Source organism: Rana temporaria, chromosome 13 (assembly GCF_905171775.1).
Source record: "Rana temporaria chromosome 13, aRanTem1.1, whole genome shotgun sequence".
Taxonomy (NCBI): Eukaryota; Metazoa; Chordata; class Amphibia; order Anura; family Ranidae; genus Rana; species Rana temporaria.
The window spans coordinates 42250807-42275795 of record NC_053501.1 but is presented as its reverse complement, the minus strand read 5'-3'; the positions used below and the strand labels follow the sequence as shown (position 1 = coordinate 42275795).

Here is a 24989-nt window from a genome sequence, read left to right as displayed (position 1 = left end):
TCCCCTTCACAAAATGAGCCTCAATCTAATGTTAAAAATTAAGTTTTTGGGTGAACCTCCACTTTAAAAGGGGTTGTAAAGGTTCATGTTTTTATACCTTAATGCACCCTTCCTATGCATTAAGGTAAAAAAAGGTTTACGATTAGTGACCCCCCCAGGTTTTACTTACCTGAGCCCTGGAAGTCCCGCGTCTCGAACATGCTCTTCCTTTGCCCGGTCTTCTTGGCTCTTCATTGCAAAGATTGATAGCAGTGCAGCCATTGGCTTGCGCTGCTGTCAATCAAACCAATGACGCGGGCTCCAGGGGGCAGGGCTGAGTCCTGCAATTGGCGGCTACGGTCACCTAATACAGGACTCGGGAGCGCTCCCGCAAAGTAACCCCCTTGGGAGAGCGCTTCCCAGACAGGATTATTTGAGGCGGGGAGGAGCCGAGACAGCCGCCGTGGGACCCCAGGAAATATCGTTCAGGGCCACTCTGCAAAACGGGCTGCACAGTAAAGGCAAGTATGATATGTTTGTTATTTAAAAAAATCAATACAATTTGAACCTTTACAAACACTTTAAGCCCTGGTTCACATTGGTACGATTTGACATGTCAAATCACACGTCAAATCAGTGGCATTTACTGGCAATGGCACAGTCCTAATCGGTGCGACGCTGCATCGATTTAAAAAGGTAGTTTCTGTTCTACTTTTTATGATTTCGGGCTGCGATTTACATTGACATCTGAAATCGACACTGCAATCGGGACCGACAAGCTGAACTCGCACGGCTTCATTCCCGCAGCCCAGTGTGAACTTGGGCTTATACTGAAGACTAGGGTTGTCCCGATACCAATACTAGTATCGGTACCGATTCCGAGTATTTGCGGGAGTATTCGTACTCCCGCAAATACCCCCGATACCGAAATAGAATACCCCCCCCCCCCCGCGCCGATACGCCGCATCCCCGCTTGGTGAATACGGGCGGGGAACATTACAGCATTCATTTGAATAGCTGTAGTCTTTCCCGCCGCGCCGCGTATAGACACTCCCCCTTGCTCGGGTGAACTGTCCAATCCCGAGCAAGGGGGAGTGTCTATACGCAGCACGGCGCGAAAGACTACAGCTATTCAAATGAAAGCTGTAATGTTCCCCGCCCGTATTAACCAAGCGGGGATGCGGCAGCATGTACGGTAAGGGGGACATGGCTGCATATATGGGGAGGACATGGCTGCATATATGGGGGGGACATGGCTGCATATATGGGGGGGACATGGCTGCATATATGGGGGGGGGGGACATGGCTGCATATATGGGGGGGGGGACATGGCTGCATATATGGGGGGGGGGACATGGCTGCATATATGGGGGGGGGGGGACATGGCTGCATATATGGGGAGGACATGGCTGCATATATGGGGGGGACATGGCTGCATATATGGGGGGGACATGGCTGCATATATGGGGGGGACATGGCTGCATATATGGGGGGGACATGGCTGCATATATGGGGGGGACATGGCTGCATATATGGGGGGGACACATTTAAAAAAAAGTATCGGTATTCGGTATCGGCGAGTACTTGAAAAAAAAAGTATCGGTACTTGTACTCGGTCCTAAAAAAGTGGTATCGTGACAACCCTACTGAAGACCATACTCAGACTTTGAACCTGCACGATCAGGCATGGGAGCACGCTTGTGACCTCATTGACTAAAGTCACCAAAGCTGGGCGATTTGGGACATGAATTCTTGGATGACAGCAGTAAAGATCATGGCGGAAAGTATAGAGGATGCAGCTACATTCAACACCGCTACAGGGGACTCTTACCACTAGGTGTAAACAGCCCCAAAGCTGTTAGTAGAAAGTGAACTGGGGCAAGTACAGCAGGGCTGTCTCCTCTAGAATAAGACACGTTGGAACTGCAAGGCAGTAAGACAACATAAAGACTCATAAGGCCTCAGGTACACACAAAACCTTGACAGCTGGTGGAGGAGAAGGGTCAGAAGACTAGAGATGAGGAAAGTTATTGTTGGCACTCAGCAGACATAAATTACTCATGGCTCTTGCAACAGCAATGGGGAGACGCTTTTCAATGCTGTGTGGTGGGAAAGATTGCAATGAACATGTGTGCAGCACTCCACCCAGCAGATTACTTCATCGCTCAGTCCTACAATATTAAATTTCCGCAGAAGTAACACGGAATAAAAGGCACCCAGTGACCTATGTAAATGAGGAAGCTTCCAATGCTCAAACCTACCAGAGAATGTTGTGGAAGGAAATCCATACAAAGGGGAGTAGAACATTACTATTCCATCAAGCAGGGCCCCAAATAAGACAATTGCCAACATACAATGTAAAAGGTGCAAAGAAATGCACAGGTCATACACCTTGTTTTAGGATTTCCACACCTTGTTTTAGGATTTCCACATTGTTTTCATCTAGTTTTTCTTGAAGTAACATATGTAAACCAAGTACACAAATATCACTTACTTGCATATGTCAGTATTGTCCTGTGTTCCCAATGTATACATTGAAGATCCTATTCTGTTATAGTCATCTGCAACACCTATAAAAAGGGGAGGGGGGGGGGATAAAAAAGCTGCATCAGATCAGCTTGTGTAAGGTCTTTGTATGGTTATTCACTCCAGTACAGTCATGGTCTATTCAATGGTGAAAACCTTAATGGGGGGCCCAGATAGATCATACCATTCCTTTAAAATATTTAAATAAATACTGGAAAGAACGGAGCAGGAGAGAGCTACAGGACTTAGTGCTTTTAAGAGAGATAAGAAAACACTGCAGATATATGTGCCCAGCTCAAATTTCATGAATCAAGTTTACATCCACTTTAATCTCTCTTTAATAAAAAATAAAAGTGAACAGTGCAATGTGCCGAGATTGCAATGCACACCAGCCACTCTGTGGTGTAAATTTTACCTTGGACACATATATAAAAGTGAACCCCCATTGATTTTTATGGAATTGGGAGGAGCTGTGCAAGGAAGAGGAAACTTTTCCACGACAAGCCTCTCCTTCTAAAGCAGAGTGTGCTGTGAAGCATTATGTAGAGAACATACTGAAAGACACCACATGCTCCACACTGCATTTTAATGGTCAAAACGTAAAATGCAGGCATATTATGGAATAACCACTGCAATGTACTGTGAAGAGCGCTATTTTCTCTGCTATAGAGATCCAAGCGTCTTTTACCTTAACATTCTTCCATAAACAAGTGCAGCTATAATAGTGCACACATGTGACGGTCAAAAAGAACAGTTTTGCATTTAAAGGGTTAGTAAACCCACAACTGTAAAATCAGCCTGTATATCCACTTAAGACCCGGACCAAAATGGAGCTAAAAGGACCCGGCCAGGTTTTGCGATTCGGCACTCCGTTGCTTTAACAGACAATTGCGCGGTCGTGCGACGTGGCTCCCAAACAAAATTGGCGTGCTTTTTTTCCCCACAAATAGAGCTTTCTTTTGGTGGTATTTGATCACCTCTGGGGTTTTTATTTTTTGCGCTATAAACAAAAATAGAGCGACAATTTTGAAAAAATGCAATATTTGTTACTTTTTGCTATAAAAAATAACCCCCAAAAATATATAAAAAAACATTTTTTTTCCTCAGTTTAGGCCGATACGTATTCTTCTACCTATTTTTGGTAAAAAAAATAAAATAAAAAAAAAATTGCAATAAGCGTTTATCGGTTGGTTTCCGCAAAATTTTAATTTATAGCGTTTACAAAATAGGGGATAGTTTTATTGCATTTTTATTATTTTTTTTTTTTTTACTACTTATGGCGGCGATCAGGGATTTTTTTCGTGACTGCGACATTATGGCAGACACTTCGGACAATTTTGACACATTTTTGGGACCATTGTCATTTTCACAGAAAAAAATGCATTGTTTACTGTGAAAATGACAGTTACAGTTTGGGAGTTAACCACAGGGGGCGCTGATGGGGTTGTGTGTGACCTCATGTCTGTTTACAACTGTAGGGGGGTGTGGCTGTAGGTGTGACGTCATCGATTGTGTATCCCTATTAAAGGGAACACACGATCGATGCAGCCGCCACAGTGAAGAACGGGGAAGCCGTGTTTACACACAGCTCTCCCCGTTCTTCAGCTCCGGGGACCGATCGCAGGACTCCAGCGGCGATCGTGTCCGCGTGTCCCGCGGTCACGGAGCTTCGGACCGGGTTGCGGGCGTGCGCCCGCGACTGGACAATAGCACAGCACGTACCTATACGTGCATGTGCCCAGCCGTGCCATTCTGCCGACGTAAATGTGCAGGAGGCGGTCCTTAAGTGGTTATACTCACTGTGGAACCTAAGGGGGTTAATCCTGTGCATTGTGTAAAAAAGCTGTTTGCTCAGATACTCCCCTCCTTCCACTGTCCCCAATCGATCTCCTGATAGTACAGAGCCTTGGGGGCAAGCTGCACATGCTCAGTTTGGTGTTTTTCTTGAGAAAGTGCAGTTGATCAGCATAGGGCTAATCAGCACTGTCCAGACAGAGGGTCAGGAGTCATGCAGCCTCATAAGACACACAAAGGAGAATAAAAGCTCCTCTCACAAGGTTTAACCAGATACTGATAGAAGTCACAAGACCAGGGCTTTTTTTCCTCAGACAATAGGTGCAGGAACTCCCCCTTTCCGAGTCACCCCTTTTCTCCGCCCCTACCCACCTCCCAGTACCGCCCCTTTTAGACAATATAGAACCAAGTATCATTTTGTGGTGCTAAGTAGTTTATATGGAATTTGGTAATGATATCAAGAAAAGCAGTAAAATAGATCCCCTGCAGCCAGCAACAATAGATTCCCCTAACAACAATGGACCACCCACAACAAAATGTACCCGCCAGCAACAATAGACTCACGGCAGTATCAACAGATCTCCGTACAGCCAGCATTAATAGACTCTCTGGCTGCCATCAACAATAGACCCCTCCCCCAACAGTAGATCTCTTTCAGCAACAACTGAGCCCCCCAGCAACATAAGACCCCCCTAGAAACAATAGGTCCCCCACCAGCAACAATAGACCCCCTGCAAAAATAGATCCACAGCATTGAGCATCAATACCCTGCAGCACACCCCAGCATCCCTTGCCATTACATACAGTCAGTTCAGAAGGTGCCGGAACTGCGTTCCCCCACATTCCCGCTGAAAAAAAGCCCTGCATAATACTGCTATATACTGCCGATGAGAAAAGGTATTTAGCAGTTTATATTTACTAAAATAATTGTATCTCCATGTTCTGTGTACTGTGGGAGATCAGATATAGCGAATTCAGGGTCCTGGGTTTAGTAACGCTTTAAGGACAAAGCCATTTGTTCCCCAACAGAAGTTGCATGTGCAGAACTGAAGGAAGCTGGATGATCCGATGACATCGGAACCTTCTCTACAATTCACAAGAGCTAGCTGTGACCTCGGAACAGAAAGGACTTCTTCTTGTGCTAGTCACACAGAAGCTTACAGTTACTTACAGTTCAGCCTAAAGAGCAGAGCTAACTTAATCTTTATTCTCTAAATACCAAACCCTACTATAGCTATGCTGGAAGTAAAGAAAAAGGGACATACATTTTTTAATTGGGTACAGCGTCGCACTACCGTGGAAATGTCAGTAAAAATAATGCAGTGCCGTATCGCAAAATATGGTCTGGTCAGGAAAAGGGGTAAATCTTCCAGAGGTCAAGTGATTAAACACTTAAACACTGCTAGATTTTAACACCCCTTTCACACTCAGCGCCTGTGCTGTTAGCGCAGCTTGTTTTAGCAGTGCTTTAACGCTGTTTAATCTGCACTTTTGTGCTGCTTTTCAGCCGCTATCAGGGTGCTTTTAATCCCCCAAAAAAATGGTTAAAAGTTCCAGTTTTGCATCGCTTTTAAAGCGCTGAGAATTTTTATTTTTTTACGACTTTTTTTTTGTGTATTTTTGTGGGTGTACTCGAGAGAGGAGCCGGACTGCAGGAGTTGGGAGTAGGCAGGCCTCCCCCAGAGGCAATCTGCCACCTTTCTCCATGCCCCGGGTGGCAATGGCGGGTGTGTGAGGGGGTCCTCCCACATAGCCCACCCTACCTGCTCCGCTTTGAAGCCCAACGGGGCAGAGGGACTCCCTATAAGGGAGTGAGAGGATCTAGCCCGCTCAACCAGCCCCGTTAGTCCTTTGCCTCTCTTTTTAGAGACCGCGTGGTCAAAGTGCGTGCATGTTAACCCAATTTCGAGTGCGTGCAAGTGTGGTGGTTTTTGTGGGAGGGGGGTGGGCATACTAAGCGCAGGCTTACCTCGCATAGCACACCCACCGGGAGCTGGGCTGAGACCACCAAACTCAATTCACATGTAGCCGAGACTGGGATCCGAACCCCTAGCTGCAGAGGTGAATGGCTTGTCAGCGCAGTGCTAATCGCGTTGAGCCACCGCAGCTCCCTTTAAAGCGCTGACAATTCATTCCAACGGGCAGGGTGTTTTGGAAGCGCTAAATAGATAATACCTGGCTGCTACAAAGGTACCTAATTGTTTGCAAGGTAGTAAGTAGCCCACGGCTGTCCAATGCTCGTATAAAAACATTTTGGATATCTGTTCAGTTTAAACCGTTATCCACAACAAAGAGTGTTAAACAGGCCATCCCAAGGCCCCTTTCACAATTGTACGACCTGAAAGTCAAGCAACTTGAAGAAATGCCTGTGTAATCTTGGGGTCTATGGACCTCAAGTCGCATCAAAGTCAGACCAAAATAGTGCAGGGACTACTCTGAAGTTGCTGTGACTTGAAGTTGCACAGATAGGAACGGTGCTCATTGGAAATCATGGGGTACAACTTGGCATGTGACTTTACAGTCCCAAGTCCCACAAGTGTGAAAAGGGGCCCTAAACACATGACATGCCCGATATGAGATATTCCATGGTCACTACAACAGGGCTTACATTTATGGGATCTTGTCATTTTGTCTGACTTGGCACTTGCATCCTTCACTCGATTGTGATATTCCACAAGAAATGTCCTCTCATGGTCAAAGAAATCGTCCACATCCTGGAAAGAGAAAAAGCTTAATAGAAACCAGAATTTATTTCTAGTCACACTGACATTATAGTACACATAAGATCAAGAAAAATTAGTAACAAACAAAAGTTTCATGGAAATCACAGTATTGGGGAACTCCCGTTTAAAAACTGGGACCTCCAGGAGATCATCCAAAGATTGGACTCCAGGCATTCCATATGGGACAACCAGATTGAACACAATTCCAGTGTCCAACACAACACTAGAACTAGAGATTTAACTCTCTACTTCTTATGCCTTTTAACAGGGAAAAAAAAATGTTTAGAAGATATGGAAATAGAGGGCATTTTATACTCTCCCAATTCCTGTCTCCTAGCGACGATTTATAATGGCACACGATCTGGTAGATGAACAGAGACAACACATGTCGCCTATATTATATGCACACGTATATATATATATATATATATATATATATATATATATATATATATATATATATATATATATATATATATATATATATATATATATATATATACACACATACACACACACACACACACACACATACATACATACACACACACACACACACACACACATACACATATATATATACACACACATTTTTCTTGATTACAGCACACAAAGTCCTTTCGACTTCATCATGGGGTGGCCACTCGGTTGCCACGCCATGTAGCCACCCCTATGATGAAGTGCAAGATAAAGAGGAATGTCTGGACAGCCCCACTCTGAAAAATGTTGCTTTTTATTGATAAAACAGGATCACAAACTACATGCCACAGCAAACCGGACACCAGCTGACACGTTTCACACTATTACTTAGTGCTTAGTCAGCTATGACTAGGCACCAAGTAATAGTGTGAAACGCGTCAGCTGGTGTACTGCCAGCACCTGGGGCTTCAGATCCAGTGAAAAAGTTCATCATTTGCATCTTCTACCTTGAGCGGCGACTCCGTGGGCCAGATTCAGATAGATTAGCGGATCTTTAGATCCGCGTAATCTATCTGATTTACGATCCGCCGGCGCAATTTTAAGAGGCTAGTGCAGTATTCACAAAGCACTTACCTCGAAACTTGCACCAGTGGATCGTAACTCCCCCGGCGTAATTCAAATTCCGCGGCTAGGGGGAGTGTAGTATTTAAATCAGGCGCGTCCCCGCGCCGATTTAAATGCGCATGGGCCGCCGGCTAAATTTCCCGGCGTGCATTGCTCACACTGACGTCGCTAGGACATCAGTGGTTTCAGCGTGAGTGTAACCTGCGTCGGGCTGAATTCTGAATCGACGTACGCAAACGACGTTAAAATTTAAAACTCGGCGCGGGAACGACGGCCATACTAAACATAGGAAACGCCGCAGTTACCCCTGCTATAGCAGGGGTAACTATCCACCGGAAAAAGCCGAACGCAAACGGCGTGAAAAAAAAGCGACGGGCGGGCGTTCATTACTGAATCGGCGGTTCTCCTCATTTGCATATCCGACTCGTAAAAAACCAGGGTGACACCTAGTGGCCGGCGGGAGATTGCAGCCTAAGATCCGACGGTGTAAGTCACTTACACCTGTCGGATCTAAGGGAGATCTATGCGTAACTGATTCTTATGAATCAGTCGCATAGATCCGACCGTCGGATCTCAGAGATACGACGGCGGATCAGGAGATACGCCGTCGTATCTCTTGATGAATCTGGCCCCCTGTCTCTACCCTTATGATGAAGTCGGAAGAACGAAATGATCGGGGAGTGGCTCGGGGCGGAGGCTACGTGTCTCCAATGCACAAGTCATGATCCTTGAAAATTCCTGGTGGATGTTCCTATGTGAATTTCTGCACCTTATATGGACTTTATTTGGACTTTCTTATGAACTGTTTGTACATCTTTGGCACTTTTGGATTATCGATTTGGTAATAACTTGTCGTTGAGATTTGAACAGGTGTCACACCCTTATTTCAAACTGGATTGCCATTTTTCGTCTTACCTTTGTGCTGGACACAATGACTCCATCCGCTGTCTTTACCACACTTTTAAAGAAATCTTCTAATTTTTCTTTCTTGTTTTTTCCTCTGACACTTAACTAGAAAATAAAAGGCAGTTTAAAAATGCTTTTCTATAATACTTCCAACATTTAAACCATTGAAATGAGGGATTCCATTCGCATTAGCTCAGGCAGCAATTTACTTATACAGCCATGCAAGGAAACATCCAGACAAAGAAGTCATTCATTCTACGACAGTCCCCGGAAGCAAGGACATATTCTCAGCAATATAAAGCAGCTATCTTGGCAGATGATCGCATGTTCAGTTACAAATGTCTGTGTGGTTATACAGCAGGCCTGCTTGTGAGAACTTACAAACTAAAGGGAAAGCGACATAAAAACTAGTAACTGTGGGGGGGACTGTTCAAGAAAAGTAAAACTCAGTTGTTAGCTGAAGTCAGGATAGGCTTTCCTGAAGAGATGAGTTTTCACAGATTGCCTGAAGGCAGAGTAGGAGATGGCCTCACCGGTTGAGGTAGGGTTCTCTAGAGGATGGGAGAGGCTCTGGAGAAGTTCTGGAGGCAAGTTTGTGAGAAGAGGATGGTGTGGATATCTTGAGATGAGGTTAGTGATGTATCTGGGGTCAGAGTTGTGAATGGCTTTGTAAGGAATATTTTGAATTTTGTTGGGTGATTGGAGGCCAGTGGAGGGATTGGCAGGATGGGGTGGCAGACACCGAGTGTCAGATGAGGTGAATAAGTTCACCTTAATACATCATATGTATTTAGATTTGAGACGTCTTTTCTACCCTTCCCAATATTTCAGGCTCCATTTACACACATGAAAATCTATGCAGCTTACTGCATTTTGCAACGACAGAAAACATTGTTGCCCTTAACCTCTTGTCGCTGAGCGCACACAAATATGCGGGCCCTGGCACAGAGCGGCCACATATTTGCATGTAGGGATGAGCTCCGGCATGTTTGCACACTCTACGTGCTGAGCCCGCCAGGAAGTTGGCACGGCGCTGCGCTAATCACAGCGAGACATTGTCCCGATGCGTGGCTGCAGAGATCGAGAAATGTCTCCCTGCCTGTGATTAGCGCAGCGCCGAGTTCCTGGCGGGTTCTGCACGTGGAGTGTGCCAACACGCCGGAGCTCATCCCTATTTGCATGCAATAGTGCAGACAGTGCTGTGCCAAGAGCATGCACCTTGCGCGCTTCTGGCAAGTTCCTGATCGCCGTTTGCGATCAGAACTTTTCCAATCATGTGACCGCTGTAACAGCCAACCGCAGTGGTCATAAGCCCTGTCCCGCCTTCTGGTATAGCAAACCCCTTAAAGTGGAGTTCCAACCACAATTAGCATTTTTTAAATGTATGTCCTTTCATCATGCGTTTTTATAATATAAATCCGGTCACTTACTATTTTACAATCCGCCGCCGATCCGCATAGATATTCAAAAAAGATAGTTTATAAAACTATGTCCACACCGTTGTCATTTTGCTTGTGGGCATTGTAAAGCATACAGGCACTTACTTCCTGGAAGTCTTGGATGGGGAGTGATAATTGGACAGCGCACTGCATCCTGGGAAATTATGACACATTTCCCAGGAGCATTGGAGGGAGATGATGTCAGAATCCTAGGTGGTTTCAAAGGCAGATTTCGTGGGACCGCATAGCAACAGGCATTTCCAGATGAGTAAAAAAAAAAAAAAAAAAATGTTCTTTTTTTTCTTTTTTAGTCGTAAGCTACAGTTTAAAGCAAAATAGTTTTTTTGATGGAACATCCACTTTAAAGGGCCGGCGGCAGCAAAGGGCTTAAATAAATGTAATTATGTTCTATATAATCATTTAGATACTCACGTTCTATATATACACACTGTATATACATATAATCCTCATAGCTGTATGAACGTATACGGTACATGAATCCATCCCTATAAAGCGTTATTCCCTTAAGTGAACTGGGACTGTAATAATTCTCTTCAAATTACAAACCAGTATTCATATATATATTTTAAATAATTTCCATACATTCCTCTGATGCCTAGAGGTACCTTTAAAAGGAGACAAAATAATACTCAACTTACATCCTGATTGTACTCCAAGAAAACATGAAAATTTAAATCTTTTCTAAGAATTGGATGAGCTGCCACACGACAGAGGAAGACTTCATGCATTGCTACCGTTTTCTTGAAAATAGCCAGATACTCTCTGAAAGTAATAAGAGAACGTTATTAGCAGAATTTATAAAAGTAGAGGGACATACAGCAAATTATTCAGCCTGTTTGAGCCTTTTCCATTAGGGCCTATTGAGAATTGCCACATATGCATAGACCCGAGAAGCTCCCTGACCTTGGAAGAGGACAGAAGCACTGCCCGTTGTACAAGGGGGTAAAGATAGTATTGGGAGAGTGAGAGAGTGCTGGTAGGCTTAGGTTGTTACAAAGTATAGTTATCCTTTAACCACTTAAGACCCGGACCAAAACGCAGGTAAAGGACCAAGCCTCTTTTTGCGATTCGGCACTGCGTCGCTTTAACTGACAATTGCGCGGTCGTGCAACGTGGCTCCCAAACAAAATTGGCGTCTTTTTTTCCCACAAATAGAGCTTTCTTTTGGTGTTATTTGATCACCTCTGCGGTTTTTATTTTTTGCGCTATAAACAAAAATAGACAGTCAATTTTGAAAAAAAAAAACAATATTTTTTACTTTTTGCTATAATAAATATTCCCCAAAAATATATAAAAAAAAACATTTTTTTTCCCCCTCAGTTTAGGCTGATACGTATTCTTCTACCTATTTTTGTTAAAAAAAATAATCGCAATAAGCATTTATCGATTGGTTTGCGCAAAATTTATAGCGTTTACAAAATAGGGGATAGTTTTATTGCATTTAAAAAAAAAAAAAAAATACTACTAATGGCGGCGATCACTGATTTTTTTCGTGACTGCGACATTATGGTGGACACATCGGCCAATTTTGACAAAAATGCATTGTTTACTGTGAAAATGACAATTGCAGTTTGGGAGTTAACCACTAGGGGGCGCTGAAGGGGTAACGTGTGACCTCACATGTGATTCTAACTGTAGGGGGGCGGGGCTGGACGTGTGACGTCATTGATCGCCTTTCCCTATATCAGGGAACAGGCGATTAATGACAGCGCCACAACGAAGAACAGGGAAGGTGTGTTTACACACAGCTCTCTCCGTTCTTCAGCTCCGGAGACCGATCGCGGGACTGCAACGGCGATCGGGTCCCGTGGCGCTTGGACCGGGTCACGCCCACGACTGGGCATTTAACAATCACGTACAGGTACGTGATTGTGCCCAGCCGTGCTATTCTGCCAACGTATATCGGCGTTAGGCGGTCCTTAAGTGGTTAAAGTGGATGTAAACCTTCCATACACCCAGTGAAGTGAACAGCCTCAGATGATACACAGGGATGAAACAAATCTCCCTACATAGGTTTTACATGTATATCTGCTGTCTTCACATTTATATACTGTTTAGAAAGTTCAGATCATGTTAGGAAATTTTCTCTTCCTGTTTAACACAGAGTGTGATGTCTGGGCATACAGCCAAGATAGCTAAAATTGCTGATTGGAGGAAAGGCACACATACTCCTTTCCACATAGGCAGAGACTCTCAGAGGTGTTTTGTAACAGGACCAGCTCCCTGCTAATCTATTTTGGCAACCTCCCCTGACAGAAATTTTAGGCTGCTTTTATCTGATGTGTCAGAGAATTTGTCAGGAGTTATCAGGCTGATAACAGAGGAACGGTTCAGGAGAGAGCTATGGGACATAGAGAGATAAAAAAACACTGCAGATATACGTGTCCAGTTCAAATTTCATGAAGAGAGAAATATGGGAATTTTTTTTTTTTTTTTTGAAGAATCATACTTACCTAGGTGGATGCAGAATAGGTCTGATTCATCTGTCCCCCACTGGTTTAAAGGCTGAGAACTGAGGGATCAAATACCACCGATAGTGCAGTTCCCATCAGTCACCGCTGTCTGCTCTGTCCCTCCAGCACTCACTGGAGCGCTGGGCTGTGGAGGGGCAGGACTTTAATGAGAGGCTGAGCTGCGTGCTGGTCGAGCCATGTGGGCGGATCCCAACCATATGGCAATGATCTTTCCTGACTGAACCAGCTCTGTGATATCAGCCGACAGTGGGCTTCAGCTGGCTCTCTGCTGAAAATGGGTCACAGGAGTGCAGAACGAACTGCACTCCTGTGATCCACATGAGAAGTAGAGCCAAATGAGTTTTGGCTGTACTTTTTTAAAGTGATATCAAAGTCTCAGTTTTTTTGTTAAACAGAACAAACATGATATACTTGCCTGCTCTGTGCAGTTGGGTTTTGCACATAGCAGCCCAGATCCTCCTTCTCAGGTCCCTCCCCTCAGGTGCTCCTGGCTCCTCCTTCCTGTTGAGTGCAAGCAGCTTGCTATGGAATACCCAAGCAGAGCCTCAGCTCCATGTGTCCTCTCAGACACAGAGCCGCGGCCCGGCCCCACCCTCCACTCTCATTGGCTCACTGACTGATTGGCAGCAGCGGGAGCCAATGGGATTTCGCTGCTGTCTTTGCCACTGCCGAGGGAGAGTCCTCGGCAGCCGAGTCTCTTGTGCAACATCACAGGATCGAGAGGGGGCTCAGGTAAGTTTAAGGGGCTGACAATAGAATGCATTAAGATAAAAAACCCTCTGCACTTTAAGCAACTCATGTCTCACAACAGTGTTGAGTACTTCAGTTCACCAATAACTTAATAAATGCAAACTCACGCTTCAAGCTCTTGTTTCATTTTGGTAAACTCCTCCTTTGTCATCGAACCCTCCCCTTCTCCAAGTTTTTGCAGTTTCTCTCTGGAGGCATCAAAATCTGGTCTGGGTGGTGCAGGAGGAATCTACATTCATAAGAAAGCAATTCAGATTTGTAAATGCATGTTTTTTCCCTTATGGGACAGCACACCAAATAGGTTGTAGGAGGGATAGGTCAGCCAAGTTTCTGCGGACAGGATGTTGTTTTCAAGTGTATTTAAAGTAGTAGACCTAAAAAGACAAAAAAAAGTTTTTCCCATTTTGGACAAAGTAAGGCAAGGTCAGCTGCGAGTGAAGTCTTGGCGTGGTGTGCACTTGGAAGATGCTCTTTTCCAACTTGCAGGTAACCTGGCTCCTGTGACCCTCTCTATCCTCCTGCTTTACCTTCCCTTTCTCTCTACTTTTCGTTCTTTCCTACGAGTTCAATGTCCCTTTCCCCCCCCCCTTTTTTTTCTCCACGTTTACATATGGTTGAGGGCTGTCAACTCACATGGCTCTAAGACCCGCGGGACGGACCCCATGTTTCCGAGGGGTGCGTGTCACCACGCTTAGGTGGCCCTGGTGCGCGTTGGGGTGCGGAGCGGCTAGATGGAGGCTGTTGCCCCCCCCGTCGCGGACCATGGGGGCTTACCCCCTACAGGTCTTTCTCCTCCTTTTGGAGGTAGCCCACCTCAGGCCCCCCCCCTCCCTTTCCCTTTGTGTTCTTTTGCTATTTTGCTTCTTTTTGTAGTGTTGTTCCTTGTTATGAGTGTCCTTGCTCGACATGATCACTATTCAATAATCATTTATGACCCTGCGTGGTCAATAGTCCTGTGCCATATGATTTGTTGGACATGTCTTGTCATTGGTTGTTATACAATAAATACTGATTATACAATAAAAGACAAATCAAAGGAAAAAAAAAAAAAAATCAGCTGCGAGTGGTTTGCGATTAGTGTTTAAGGATACTGAGAATTCCTTTAAACGTTCTGCCCTGAAGACTCAACAGGAAGTGAGAGGATATCTTTGCCGTCACAGTAACAAGTGTCTCCCCTCTATTTCTGTTCTGAGATGTTGGATTTTCCCATCATTTTTATTCACATAGACCCTGGTCATCAGGATAATAGGAGGACTGAATTTCCCTTTTGCCCAGTGCTCTTAAAAGGAACACTAAAGGTTTGTTTTTTATTAGATCAATTGATTGCTGTAAGCTAGAGCTTGCGTTTACCTCTAAATTGGTAACCTGTAAAGGCTTCACCTATGGATGTTTTTAGGTACTCTAGCCATTTGATAGGCGTGAACATTTTTAAATCTCTACATGTTTGGTATCTATTATTCGGTGCAACATCATATATTTTACCAAAATATTGGTTATTGTAGTGCGTTTGTGTTTACTAAAATGCATGTAAGTGTATTTTTCCCCTGAAAATTTACATTTGATAAAAGGGCTGCAAAATAAAAAGATTGCAGCAACTGCCATTCTATTCTACAGGGCCTTTGCTTTCAAATATATAATGTTTGGGGGTTCAAAGTAATTTTCTAGCAATTAAAAAAAAAAAAAAAAACTATGGGCCAGATTCACGTAGCCCGGGCGCAGCATAACGTAACCGATTTAGGTTACACCGCCGCAAATTTTCTGTCTAAGTGCCCGATCCACAAAGCACTTACCTGGAAATTTGCGGCGGTGTATCCTAAATCCGTCCGGCGCAAGGCGGGCCAATTCAAATGAGGCGGGTAACATTTAAATTAGGCGCGCTCCCGCGCCGGACGTACTGCGCATGCTCCCGATGCAAATTTCCCGACGTGCTTTGCGCAAAATTACAACGCGCCGACGTTTTGTGAATCGCGACGTGAAAGAAAGACTTGCGCCGGGAATTTTTTTTTTTTAAAAATTTAAAAGCGACGCGGGAAAGACGGGTATACTTTTACATGGTGGAGTAATTTTCCACTTTGTAAAAGGTGCCCTATCTTTGCGACGGCAAACTAACACTTGCGGCGACGTAACGACGGGAAAAAGTTTTGTGGATCGCCGTAACTGCTAATTTGCATACCAGACGCTGGTTTACGACGCAAACTCCCCCCAGCGGCGGCCGCGGTACTGCATCCTAAGATCCGACAGTGTAAAACTATTACACCTGTCGGATCTTAGGGATATCTATGCGTAACTGATTCTATGAATCAGCCGCATAGATAGAAACAGGGATATGACGGCGTATCAGCAGATACGCCGTCGTATCCCTTTTGTGAATCTGGCCCTAGGCTTTTAAACTATAAGTGAGAAATGTCAGCATTGGACTGGGCAGCAAGCAGTTAAAGGAAAATAGAAAAGGGTTTAGACTTGGCCCCCATTGCCACCTATAAGGATTGACAGCTGGTAAGAACTGCGCACATATTTTTATTTTGCTCAACATTTGGTAAAACTATGCCTACCTTCAGTGAAAACTGGCTGCATGCTGGTTCCAAGGCAGGCACATCATTGTAAGTGAGGAGACACACTTTTAGCTCTGTTGATTGGCTGGTGCCTTTTGAAGTTTGCTACATCTATATATTGTGATTATGGCAGTACCAGTACCCTAGGCCCAATGTATTTGAATTTTTAGGCCAGGACTAATTAGATAATTCACTGGGGACCAGAATACTGTAAATCAATATTGTAAAGCGTTTTCCACTGAATACAATCAAAATATTAAATATATAGTTTTCAAAAAGCAACCTGGAGGATGGAAAAAGCCGTGTTGCACTTGATAATATCCTTCAAGAGACTATCTTTGCCCATTTAGAGAAAAGTTGCAGGTTCTCCTGCAACAAGCCCTTATCTGGGTGTTCAAACTCCGCCCCTTTGTCCTAAACATGCAAAGTGATAGATTCTCTTTCGTAGTCATACACTAGTAAAACCACAACTGGAGTCTTACTGACAAGAATGAACTTTCCTTCCACTTTCTGCTAATATTAGTTAAAATATGTCATCTACAGCAGGGGTCCCCAAACCTCGGGCCATGAACCAGCAACGATCCGCGGCCAGTTGATGATCGCACCGCACAGCAGGAGATGATCGGCGACGGCGGTCTGCACAGTGCTATCACAGACCACGTTTGTTGCACACCTCCTGTTGTGCGACCATGCCTGCATGTCCTCTCCCGGCTCCTCCACCCGCCTGGCCGACAATGTCATCCTATCAGTAGGGCAGGGGGTTGGAGGAGCTGCAGATCGGAATGGAGAGTTCCACCCGCCCTCTGCCCTGCTGATAGGATGGCATCGTCGGAGCGGGCAAGGGAGCTGAGAGAGGCTAAAAGGTAGGACCTCCTTTGTAGGGGAGGCAGAAAATCCGCATTACAGTGCAACCCTCTCTATGTCACAGTGCCCCCCTATACAGTGCAGACTCCTTAAAGTGGAGTTCCACCCATTTTTTTATGTTTGTGCTGCATGCCCTAATCTCATAGTGTTCAGAATGGACAATTTTTATTTATTTTGTTGCTTGTAAATACCTTTATTTTGTAGTCCTTCATTACTTCCTCCTCCTTATTAGTCTAGGCTATTAAGTCACAAGGCTATTCGCAAGGGTTTCTGGGATAGGCATCATGTATCCCAGTAGTCCTTGCAAATAGCCTATTTGCATAGAGAAGGGGCGGCAACTTCGTCTGACACTCCCGTTGCTATGGAAACGTGACTGAAACCTATTACATCGCTTGTGCAGCACTGAGCATGTGCGAGATCTGCAAGGCTGAAATCCAGGAAGTCATACAGTCTAGCTTCATGATGCCCACACCTTAAGATGGCCACGGTCTATTTCTAGATATATAAACAAACTAAATGATCTAACAACCTAACAAAACGGACCTTAGTTTACAGACTAACTTTACTAGACTACATTAAGCTTGTGTATTACAGGGGTATTTATATTTAAAAAGTGAAATTGTGGGTGGAACTCCCCTTTAACAAAAAAAGTCCCTGTTACATTAATGTAAAGGGGCACTGTGATTTAAAGGGGACTACACTGTAAAGGGGCACTAATGTAAAATGGGGCTGTGCTGTGAAGGAGATCGGAGGAGCCTAATATAAAAAGGGGGGGCGGGGACTGAGGACAAACTCTGTATATCTTATCCCCTAACCCATCCATACCAGCCAACACGCCCAAAAAAAACCTTTCCCAGAATCCCCCCTCCCCAGGGCCATGGGAAAATTGGCTGCCACATGCCAAAACGATTGGGGGGCCGCTGATCTACACCATCTTCTACATTGGAAATAAAAAACAGTTTTTCTCTATGCTTTCCATCTGATGAATACAGACACATAAAAATAAGAGGAATTTGTTATTGAAAATATACAGCCAAGACACAGTTGTATGTCTACATAATTCCCCCTCCGTTATCTGCCTGTCCAGTACACGTTCTTTGCCTGGCTGATAAATGCATACAATCAGCTTTTCCAAATTAAACTGTTATTTTTGCCTCGCTCCACTGTAATTAAACAAGGTGTTATTAGCTAAATTTTTCAGCACAGATGGCCCTGGCAGCTTACTTCTTGTTCATGGGAACTCAAAAAATATATTAAATTAGAAATATGCAATCCCCAGATAAGTACCGTATTTAAAAATAAAAGAACTATTCACAGCAAAGCTAAAACACAAAGCATGTTATGAGAGCTCACAAAGCACAATAAATGAAGTAGAAGGGCAGGCGATATTATCACACTTACAATATATCCTGCATATTCCTCATTTTCCACAAAGGAATCATGCAGCCATATGAACTCTTCATGCTGTCTCACCACAGAGAACTCGTTCTGCTTGAAGTTTGGTAATGAACTCTGAAGGGGAAAAAAATTAAGAAATTACATAACGATCATAGAAAATGCACGCCTCATTTCTTTTATGTTCACTGCAACTGGCAGAGAATACACTACTTCTTGTTTACAAAAAACTCTTAAGAATTGAGGGTCTGGCAGGTTCTGTACACCAAACAGTGGTAGATGTGACGGCAAGCACTAGGCCCTCTTTCCTATATTCTTTATTACAGACAGACATTGTCAGGTACTAAAAACATGGCACCAAATACATGTATTGCGCCAATTACATGCATGCCCCCAATCCAGATTATTATTATTATAATACAGGATTTATATAGCGCCGACAGTTTACACAGCACTTTACAACTTGAGGGTAGGCAGTACAACTACAATACACTATAATACAGTAGGAATCAAAGAGCCCTGATTGTAACTATTAATAAGATATAGAGATTGGGTATAATCTTCTCGGTACGTCCTCTAGAAAGGTGGCCCGTTAAACATATAGTCCACAATGCCAACTAGGGTTGTCCCGATACCAGTATGGGAACCGATACCAAGCATTTCCCAGAGTACTTGTACTTGGGTAAAATGCTCTGATGCTTCACCCAATACCTGGGCAGTCAGGGATGATCGGTGCGGCGGGGGGAGTTACAAGCACCGATCTCCCTGTATAGATTTTAATAAGCCTGACAGCTTCTCCCGGTACCCCCCCCCCCCTTCAGTTGTTTTAGTGAAATTTATACAGCAGTGATCGGTGCTTGTAACTCCCGCTGACTGTCCCTATATCCTCCTCCAGTTCCCCCATCCGTGCTGCTCTCCCCCTCCGCGCTTCGTGCTGCTGCTGTCCTCCGTTATTCTTCTCTCCCCCTCCGCGCTGCTGCTGTCCTCCTCCGTTATTCTGCTCTCCCCCTCCGCGCTGCTGCTGTCCTCCGTTATTCTTCTCTCCCCCTCCGCGCTGCTGCTGTCCTCCTCTGTTATTCTGCTCTCCCCCTCCGTGTCCGACCTCCGTGCTGCTGCTGTCCTCCTCCATTATTCTGCTCTCCCCCTCCGTGCTTTGTGCTGCTGCTGTCCTCCGTTATTCTGCTCTCCCCCTCCGCGCTGCTGCTGTCCTCCTCCATTATTCTGCTCTCCCCCTCCGTGCTTTGTGCTGCTGCCGTCCTCCGTTATTCTTCTCTCCCCCTCCGCGCTGCTGCTGTCCTCTTTTATTCTGCTCTCCCCCTCCGTGTCCGACCTCCGTGCTGCTGCTGTCCTCCTCCGTTATTCTGCTCTCCCCCTCCGCGCTGCTGCTGTCCTCCGTTATTCTGCTCTCCCCCTCCGCGCTGCTACTGTCCTCCTCCGTTATTCTGCTCTCCCCCTCCGTGTCCGACCTCCGTGCTGCTGCTGTCCTCCTCCGTTATACTGCTCTCCCCCTCCGTGCTCCGTGTCCCCCCTCTGTGCTGCTGTTCGCTTGGTGTTACCCTCCATGTCCCTCCACCCCCTCTGTCAGGATGGAGAGCGGAGGTAGGAGCCGCTAAACCCGGCTCCTACCTTTTCTGAATAAACAGAGTCAGTGATCACCGACTCTGTCCATTCATATAACTGAAACATTGTAACATAAACTGTGTTTATGATGCTTCAGTTTATGAATGGAGACGAGCCTCTGTCTCTGGTCCATTCATTTTTAGTGCAGCTGAGAAAGGGACTGGGGAATCTGTGTCCTTAGTCCCTTTCTCGGTCTCAAAGGGGGGTATGTCAGAGGTCTGTTAAGACCCCTGATATCTCACCAAAGCCCCCCAACAGGGCTAGAAAACTAAAATTGCAATAGGTAATAAAAAAAATTATTGCAAAAAATAATACACAATTGAAATAAAAAAAAAACACACTGACACCATCCTCCTCCTCGTCCTGTTCCGTGATAGGCAAAACACTCAGTTTCCCAGCAGAGCCTGTGTTCATTGTTCCACCTATCACGAACATCCTCTCGTCTGAGGCCGAGGACGTCCGTGATAGGTGGAACACTGAACACAGGCCCTGGGAACCTGAGTGTTCTGCCTATCACAGAACAGGATGAGGAGGAGGCGCGGCTTTTGAACAATGGACGCCCGCAGTCTGACTCTGCATGTCAGGGATAAGGTATGGAGATCGGCAAGGTGAGCCACGCAATGGGCACAGTGAGGTGAGCCACGCAATGGGCACAGTGAGGTGAGCCACGCAATGGGCACAGTGAGGTGAGCCACGCAATGGGCACAGTGAGGTGAGCCACGCAATGGGCACAGTGAGGTGAGCCACGCAATGGGCACAGTGACGCGAGCCACGCAATGGGCACAGTGACGCGAGCCACGCAATGGGCACAGTGAGATTTAAAAAAAAAAAAGCTGAATAAAGCCTGTTCTTGTCAGCGGTTGTTCCGGCTACCCCTCAGCTTCTAGACAGACTAGTTGGAAGGGGGTCGTCTTATAAGAGGAGTAAATCCCAAAACCAACCCTTTAGCTGGAAAATTAGGGGGTCGTCTTATACGCCGGCAAATACGGTGATTTAAAGAAAACCTGATTGCCGATTGGTCACAAAGGTTTTTCATGTTGCGATATGCTCTTCTGACAATTCCCAAAGTCAACTGGGTGTAAAAACCCATCCATGGACCAATTGATGACATGTCGCTTGATAACTCTTGCACATTCAGTAAATAAATTTAGCAGAGAGAGGACTCACCTTTGTATGCACAGTAAATTTCACTTTGTCTCGCTCACTCAGGGCATCAGATATATCAACCTGTAGAGTTGCATCAGGCTGCAGATCTACGCTAATTGCTCGCGGCTAAAAAAAAACAAAACAAAAAACAAACACAACAGAAAAAAAGATATTAAAGTCTGGAGAGATACTTTTAATAAAATAACCTAAGGTCAGTTACAGGATATAGCTTATCAGGCAGTGTTTATTTATAAAAGACATACAGCACTAAAATTATCCTCAAATAATCATAGAAATACATGAGGGGGAGTGAAGCAGCGAGAATCCGCTAAGTTACTGCAGAGCCTGCCAAGCCTAGTGCTAGTATCTGCTGGAAACCTTGGCCCGCATTCAGAAAGGAGTTACGTCGGCGTATCTCCAGATACGGCGTCGTAACTCCGAATGCAGGCCGTCGCATCTCGGCGTCCGATTCATAGAATCAGATACGCCTCAATGTTGCCTAGATACGAGCGGCGCAAGTCTCCTATGCCGTGGTATCTTAGAGTGCAATATTTACGCTGACCGCTAGGGGCGCTTCCCAAGACTTCCGCGTCTAATATGCAAATTAGGTAGATACACCGATTCAGAAACGTACGTACGTCGTTTACGTAAGGCTTTTTACAGCGTAAAGTTACCGATGCGTAAGGCGTAGCCAATGTTAAGTATGGACGTCGGGCCAGCGTCGAATTTTGCATAGTTTGCGCAAGTCGTTCGCGAATAGGGCTTTGCGTAAGTTACGTTCACGCCGAAACCAATGAGGCTTTGCGGTGTAATTTGGAGCATGCACACTGGGATACGTCCACGGACGGCGCATGCGCCGTTCGTTAAAAATTTAAGTTACGTAGGGTCACACTGAATTAACATAAAACACGCCCACATCTTCCAATTTTGAATTAGGCGGGCTTACGCCGGCCTTCATACGCTACGCCGCCGTAACTTAGGGCGCAGGTTCTTTCTGAATACAGAACCTGCCTCACTAGGTTACGGCGGCGTAGCATATCCGAGATACGCTACGCCCGCACAAAGTAACGCCGGGCTTTCTGAATCCGGGCCCTTGTGTTTGAGTTTTATCCACAGGCTTTATGTTCTACTTGCTACATAGTAAATAAAATGTGACCTTTCCTACCTGAACTATACAGTATGTTTGCTCCTAATTGGCTGACTGTGACAACATTTAGCAATCAGCAGCTCAGCCCATACAAAGTCATAACTAGTGGTGGACTAGCCTGGACTGGTTATTAGACGGGTATTATATACATTTTACTTGCAGGTTAGCACAGAACTGCAGTTCACCATTAAAAAGAGAAGTATGGCCAAAGCTGTTTGGCTATACTTCTCTTGTGGGTCACAGGAGTAACCTTTTTCCATTCTCCTGTGACCCGGAGTCAAATTATAGCTGGTTATTTGCGCACTATAAAAAAACAACCAGAACAGACACTCCAGGCTCTGAAAGAATCTCAATGATACTGTCGGGATCCACCCAGCTGCCTGACAGTGTGCAGCTTAGAACTAAAGTCAGCCTTGCCTGCTCCCTATCCAGTCTGGAAGGAGCAGAGCGAAGAGCAATGATCGACAGTCACGGCCCTCTGCTTGAGCAGGTCAAGAACTGAGCGATCAGTGGTCATGTGATCATTCAGTTCTTGGTCTTAAGAGCCAATGTGGGACATCTACAGCGTTGTACTGATGCTATAGCATAGAGCAGTGTTCTTAGAAGACAGAACACTAAAGATTTAGGGCACAACAGCCCATCTGTGGATGTTCCTCGTTTCTACCTTTACCCCTGATGGTTCACAATTCTTGTTCTTCCCTTATGCCTATAGTGTCCTAAAACTCAAAGGCATTACGACAGCGCAACACCATTTGCGCCGTCGTAAGTCCTAATCTGGCCCCGGGTATCTATGTGACTGATTCTTAGAATCAGTTACGCATAGATACCCATTAGATCTGACAGGCGTAAGGCTCTTACGCTGTCAGATTTTAAATGCAATTTTTTTTCCCGTCGCTAGGTGTCGCCGACGTCGTTTTCCCCGTCGCTTATGTAAATTAGCAAATTACGACGATTCCCGAACGTACGCGCGCTCGACGCAGAGAACTTACGACATTTCCGTAGCCTTTGCGACACGGAAAGTTGCCCCTGGGTCTATGAGGCGCAGCCAATGTTAAGTATGGCCATTTACGTTAACGTCTAAGCAAATGACGTCGGTGCGACGTCATTTAGCGCAATGCACGTCGGGTAATTTACCCGACGGAGCATGCGCAGTCCGAGCGCTTTTACGATACACCGCCGCAAGTTTACAGGTAAGTGTTCTGAGAATCAGGCACTTACGCTGTAAACCTGCGGCGGTGTAATATAAATCAGATACGTTACGCTGCCCAGGAGCAACGTAATTATATGTGAATCTGGGCCTTAGTGTTCTGTCTTCTAAGAAGCCTGTATACCTAGCTACTTTCTGCTGATTAATGTATGCTCGGCATAACCATTGCCGCTAGTATTCATAATATCCTGTATTATCTGCCAGCTGGTAACATGTTACCACTGAGGTACACTTCAAGGCATCACAGCGCACCTGTGATGTTGGCAGCCAAAACTGAGCAATCGCTCGTCTCTCAGCGGCCCCCGCCGTCATCCTTGGTGAGGGAATCAGGAAGTGAAGCGTTGCGGTTTCACTGCCCGGTTCCCTACTGCGCATGTGGCGTGTTCTCACTGGTCTCCGCTGTCTCCTGGAACCAGTGTGTTTCTCAAAAGACAGCGGGGGGGGGGGGGGGGAGCGTGACTCCCGCGGGAGTCTATTCCCAGAAGTGGGTGCAAATACCTGTATTATACAGGTATCTGCACCCCCCTCCATCCTGAAAGGTGTCAAATGTGACACCGGAGGGGGGAGAGGGTTCCGAAAAGCGGAGGTTCACTTTTTGTGTGGACCTTAGCTTTAAACATTTAATTCTCTTGGTTAAGAATTTACACTAGCTCCCGAAGAAGCGATTTTTGCGAAACACGTAAAGCTAAAAAGTCTTACTTCATAGTCTAGTCATACATGCGCATTGCGACGAGTCTTGACATCTATGACCAATCTTGGAGGGTTTTAATTGTCACTATATTCATACTGCAGTTTTTAATTTATTGTTTCTTCTGCTTCTTTTTTAAATTATATTTTTGTATTAAATTTATAAAAAAAATTTAGGCCCGGATTCACAGACACTGGCGCATATTTATGCCGCCGTAGCGCATCTCCTTTACGCTACACCGGCGCAGCGCAGAGAGGCAAGCACTGAATTCACAAACCCAGTGCTTCCAAAACTGCGCTGGGTTTCCAAGGCGTAAGTCGGCACAAGTGGAAGTGGGCGTGAGCCATGCTAATGAGGCGTGACCCCATGCAAATGATGGGCCGAGCGCCAGACAGATATGTATCGCCAACTGCGCATGCTCTCAGTGCGCATGCTCACAATCACGTCGGAACAACTGCCTAAGATACGTCGGATCACTGCCTACGGCTTGAACGTAACCTACGCCTAGTCATATTCATGTCCTATGTAAACTACGTCGGCTTATGTTCCCTGGTACAGCCCTTTGCATGGATGCTGCTGAGTTACACCTCCTTTATGGGTAATAACTTTACGCCGGACGTATGACTTTACGCGCACTGCGTCGGACTGACGTACGTTCGTGAATCGGCGTATCTCCCTCATTTGCATATGTGAATAGAAAATCAATGGGAGTGC

At 45.4% G+C, this 24989-nt stretch overlaps 1 protein-coding gene across 1 annotated transcript in view; it reads right to left on the bottom strand.

The window, feature by feature from the left end:
- Nucleotides 1-24989, bottom strand: part of SNX6 (sorting nexin 6) — a 43944-nt gene that overhangs the window by 5594 nt on the left and 13361 nt on the right. Inside the window, exons 3-9 of the mRNA XM_040333754.1 lie at nucleotides 21255-21359; nucleotides 18474-18584; nucleotides 13764-13885; nucleotides 11071-11194; nucleotides 8982-9077; nucleotides 6908-7013; nucleotides 2474-2549 (exon numbers count right to left, since the gene is read on the bottom strand). Coding sequence (XP_040189688.1) covers nucleotides 2474-2549; nucleotides 6908-7013; nucleotides 8982-9077; nucleotides 11071-11194; nucleotides 13764-13885; nucleotides 18474-18584; nucleotides 21255-21359 — 740 coding nt within the window. The remainder of the gene's footprint in view (nucleotides 1-2473; nucleotides 2550-6907; nucleotides 7014-8981; nucleotides 9078-11070; nucleotides 11195-13763; nucleotides 13886-18473; nucleotides 18585-21254; nucleotides 21360-24989) is intronic.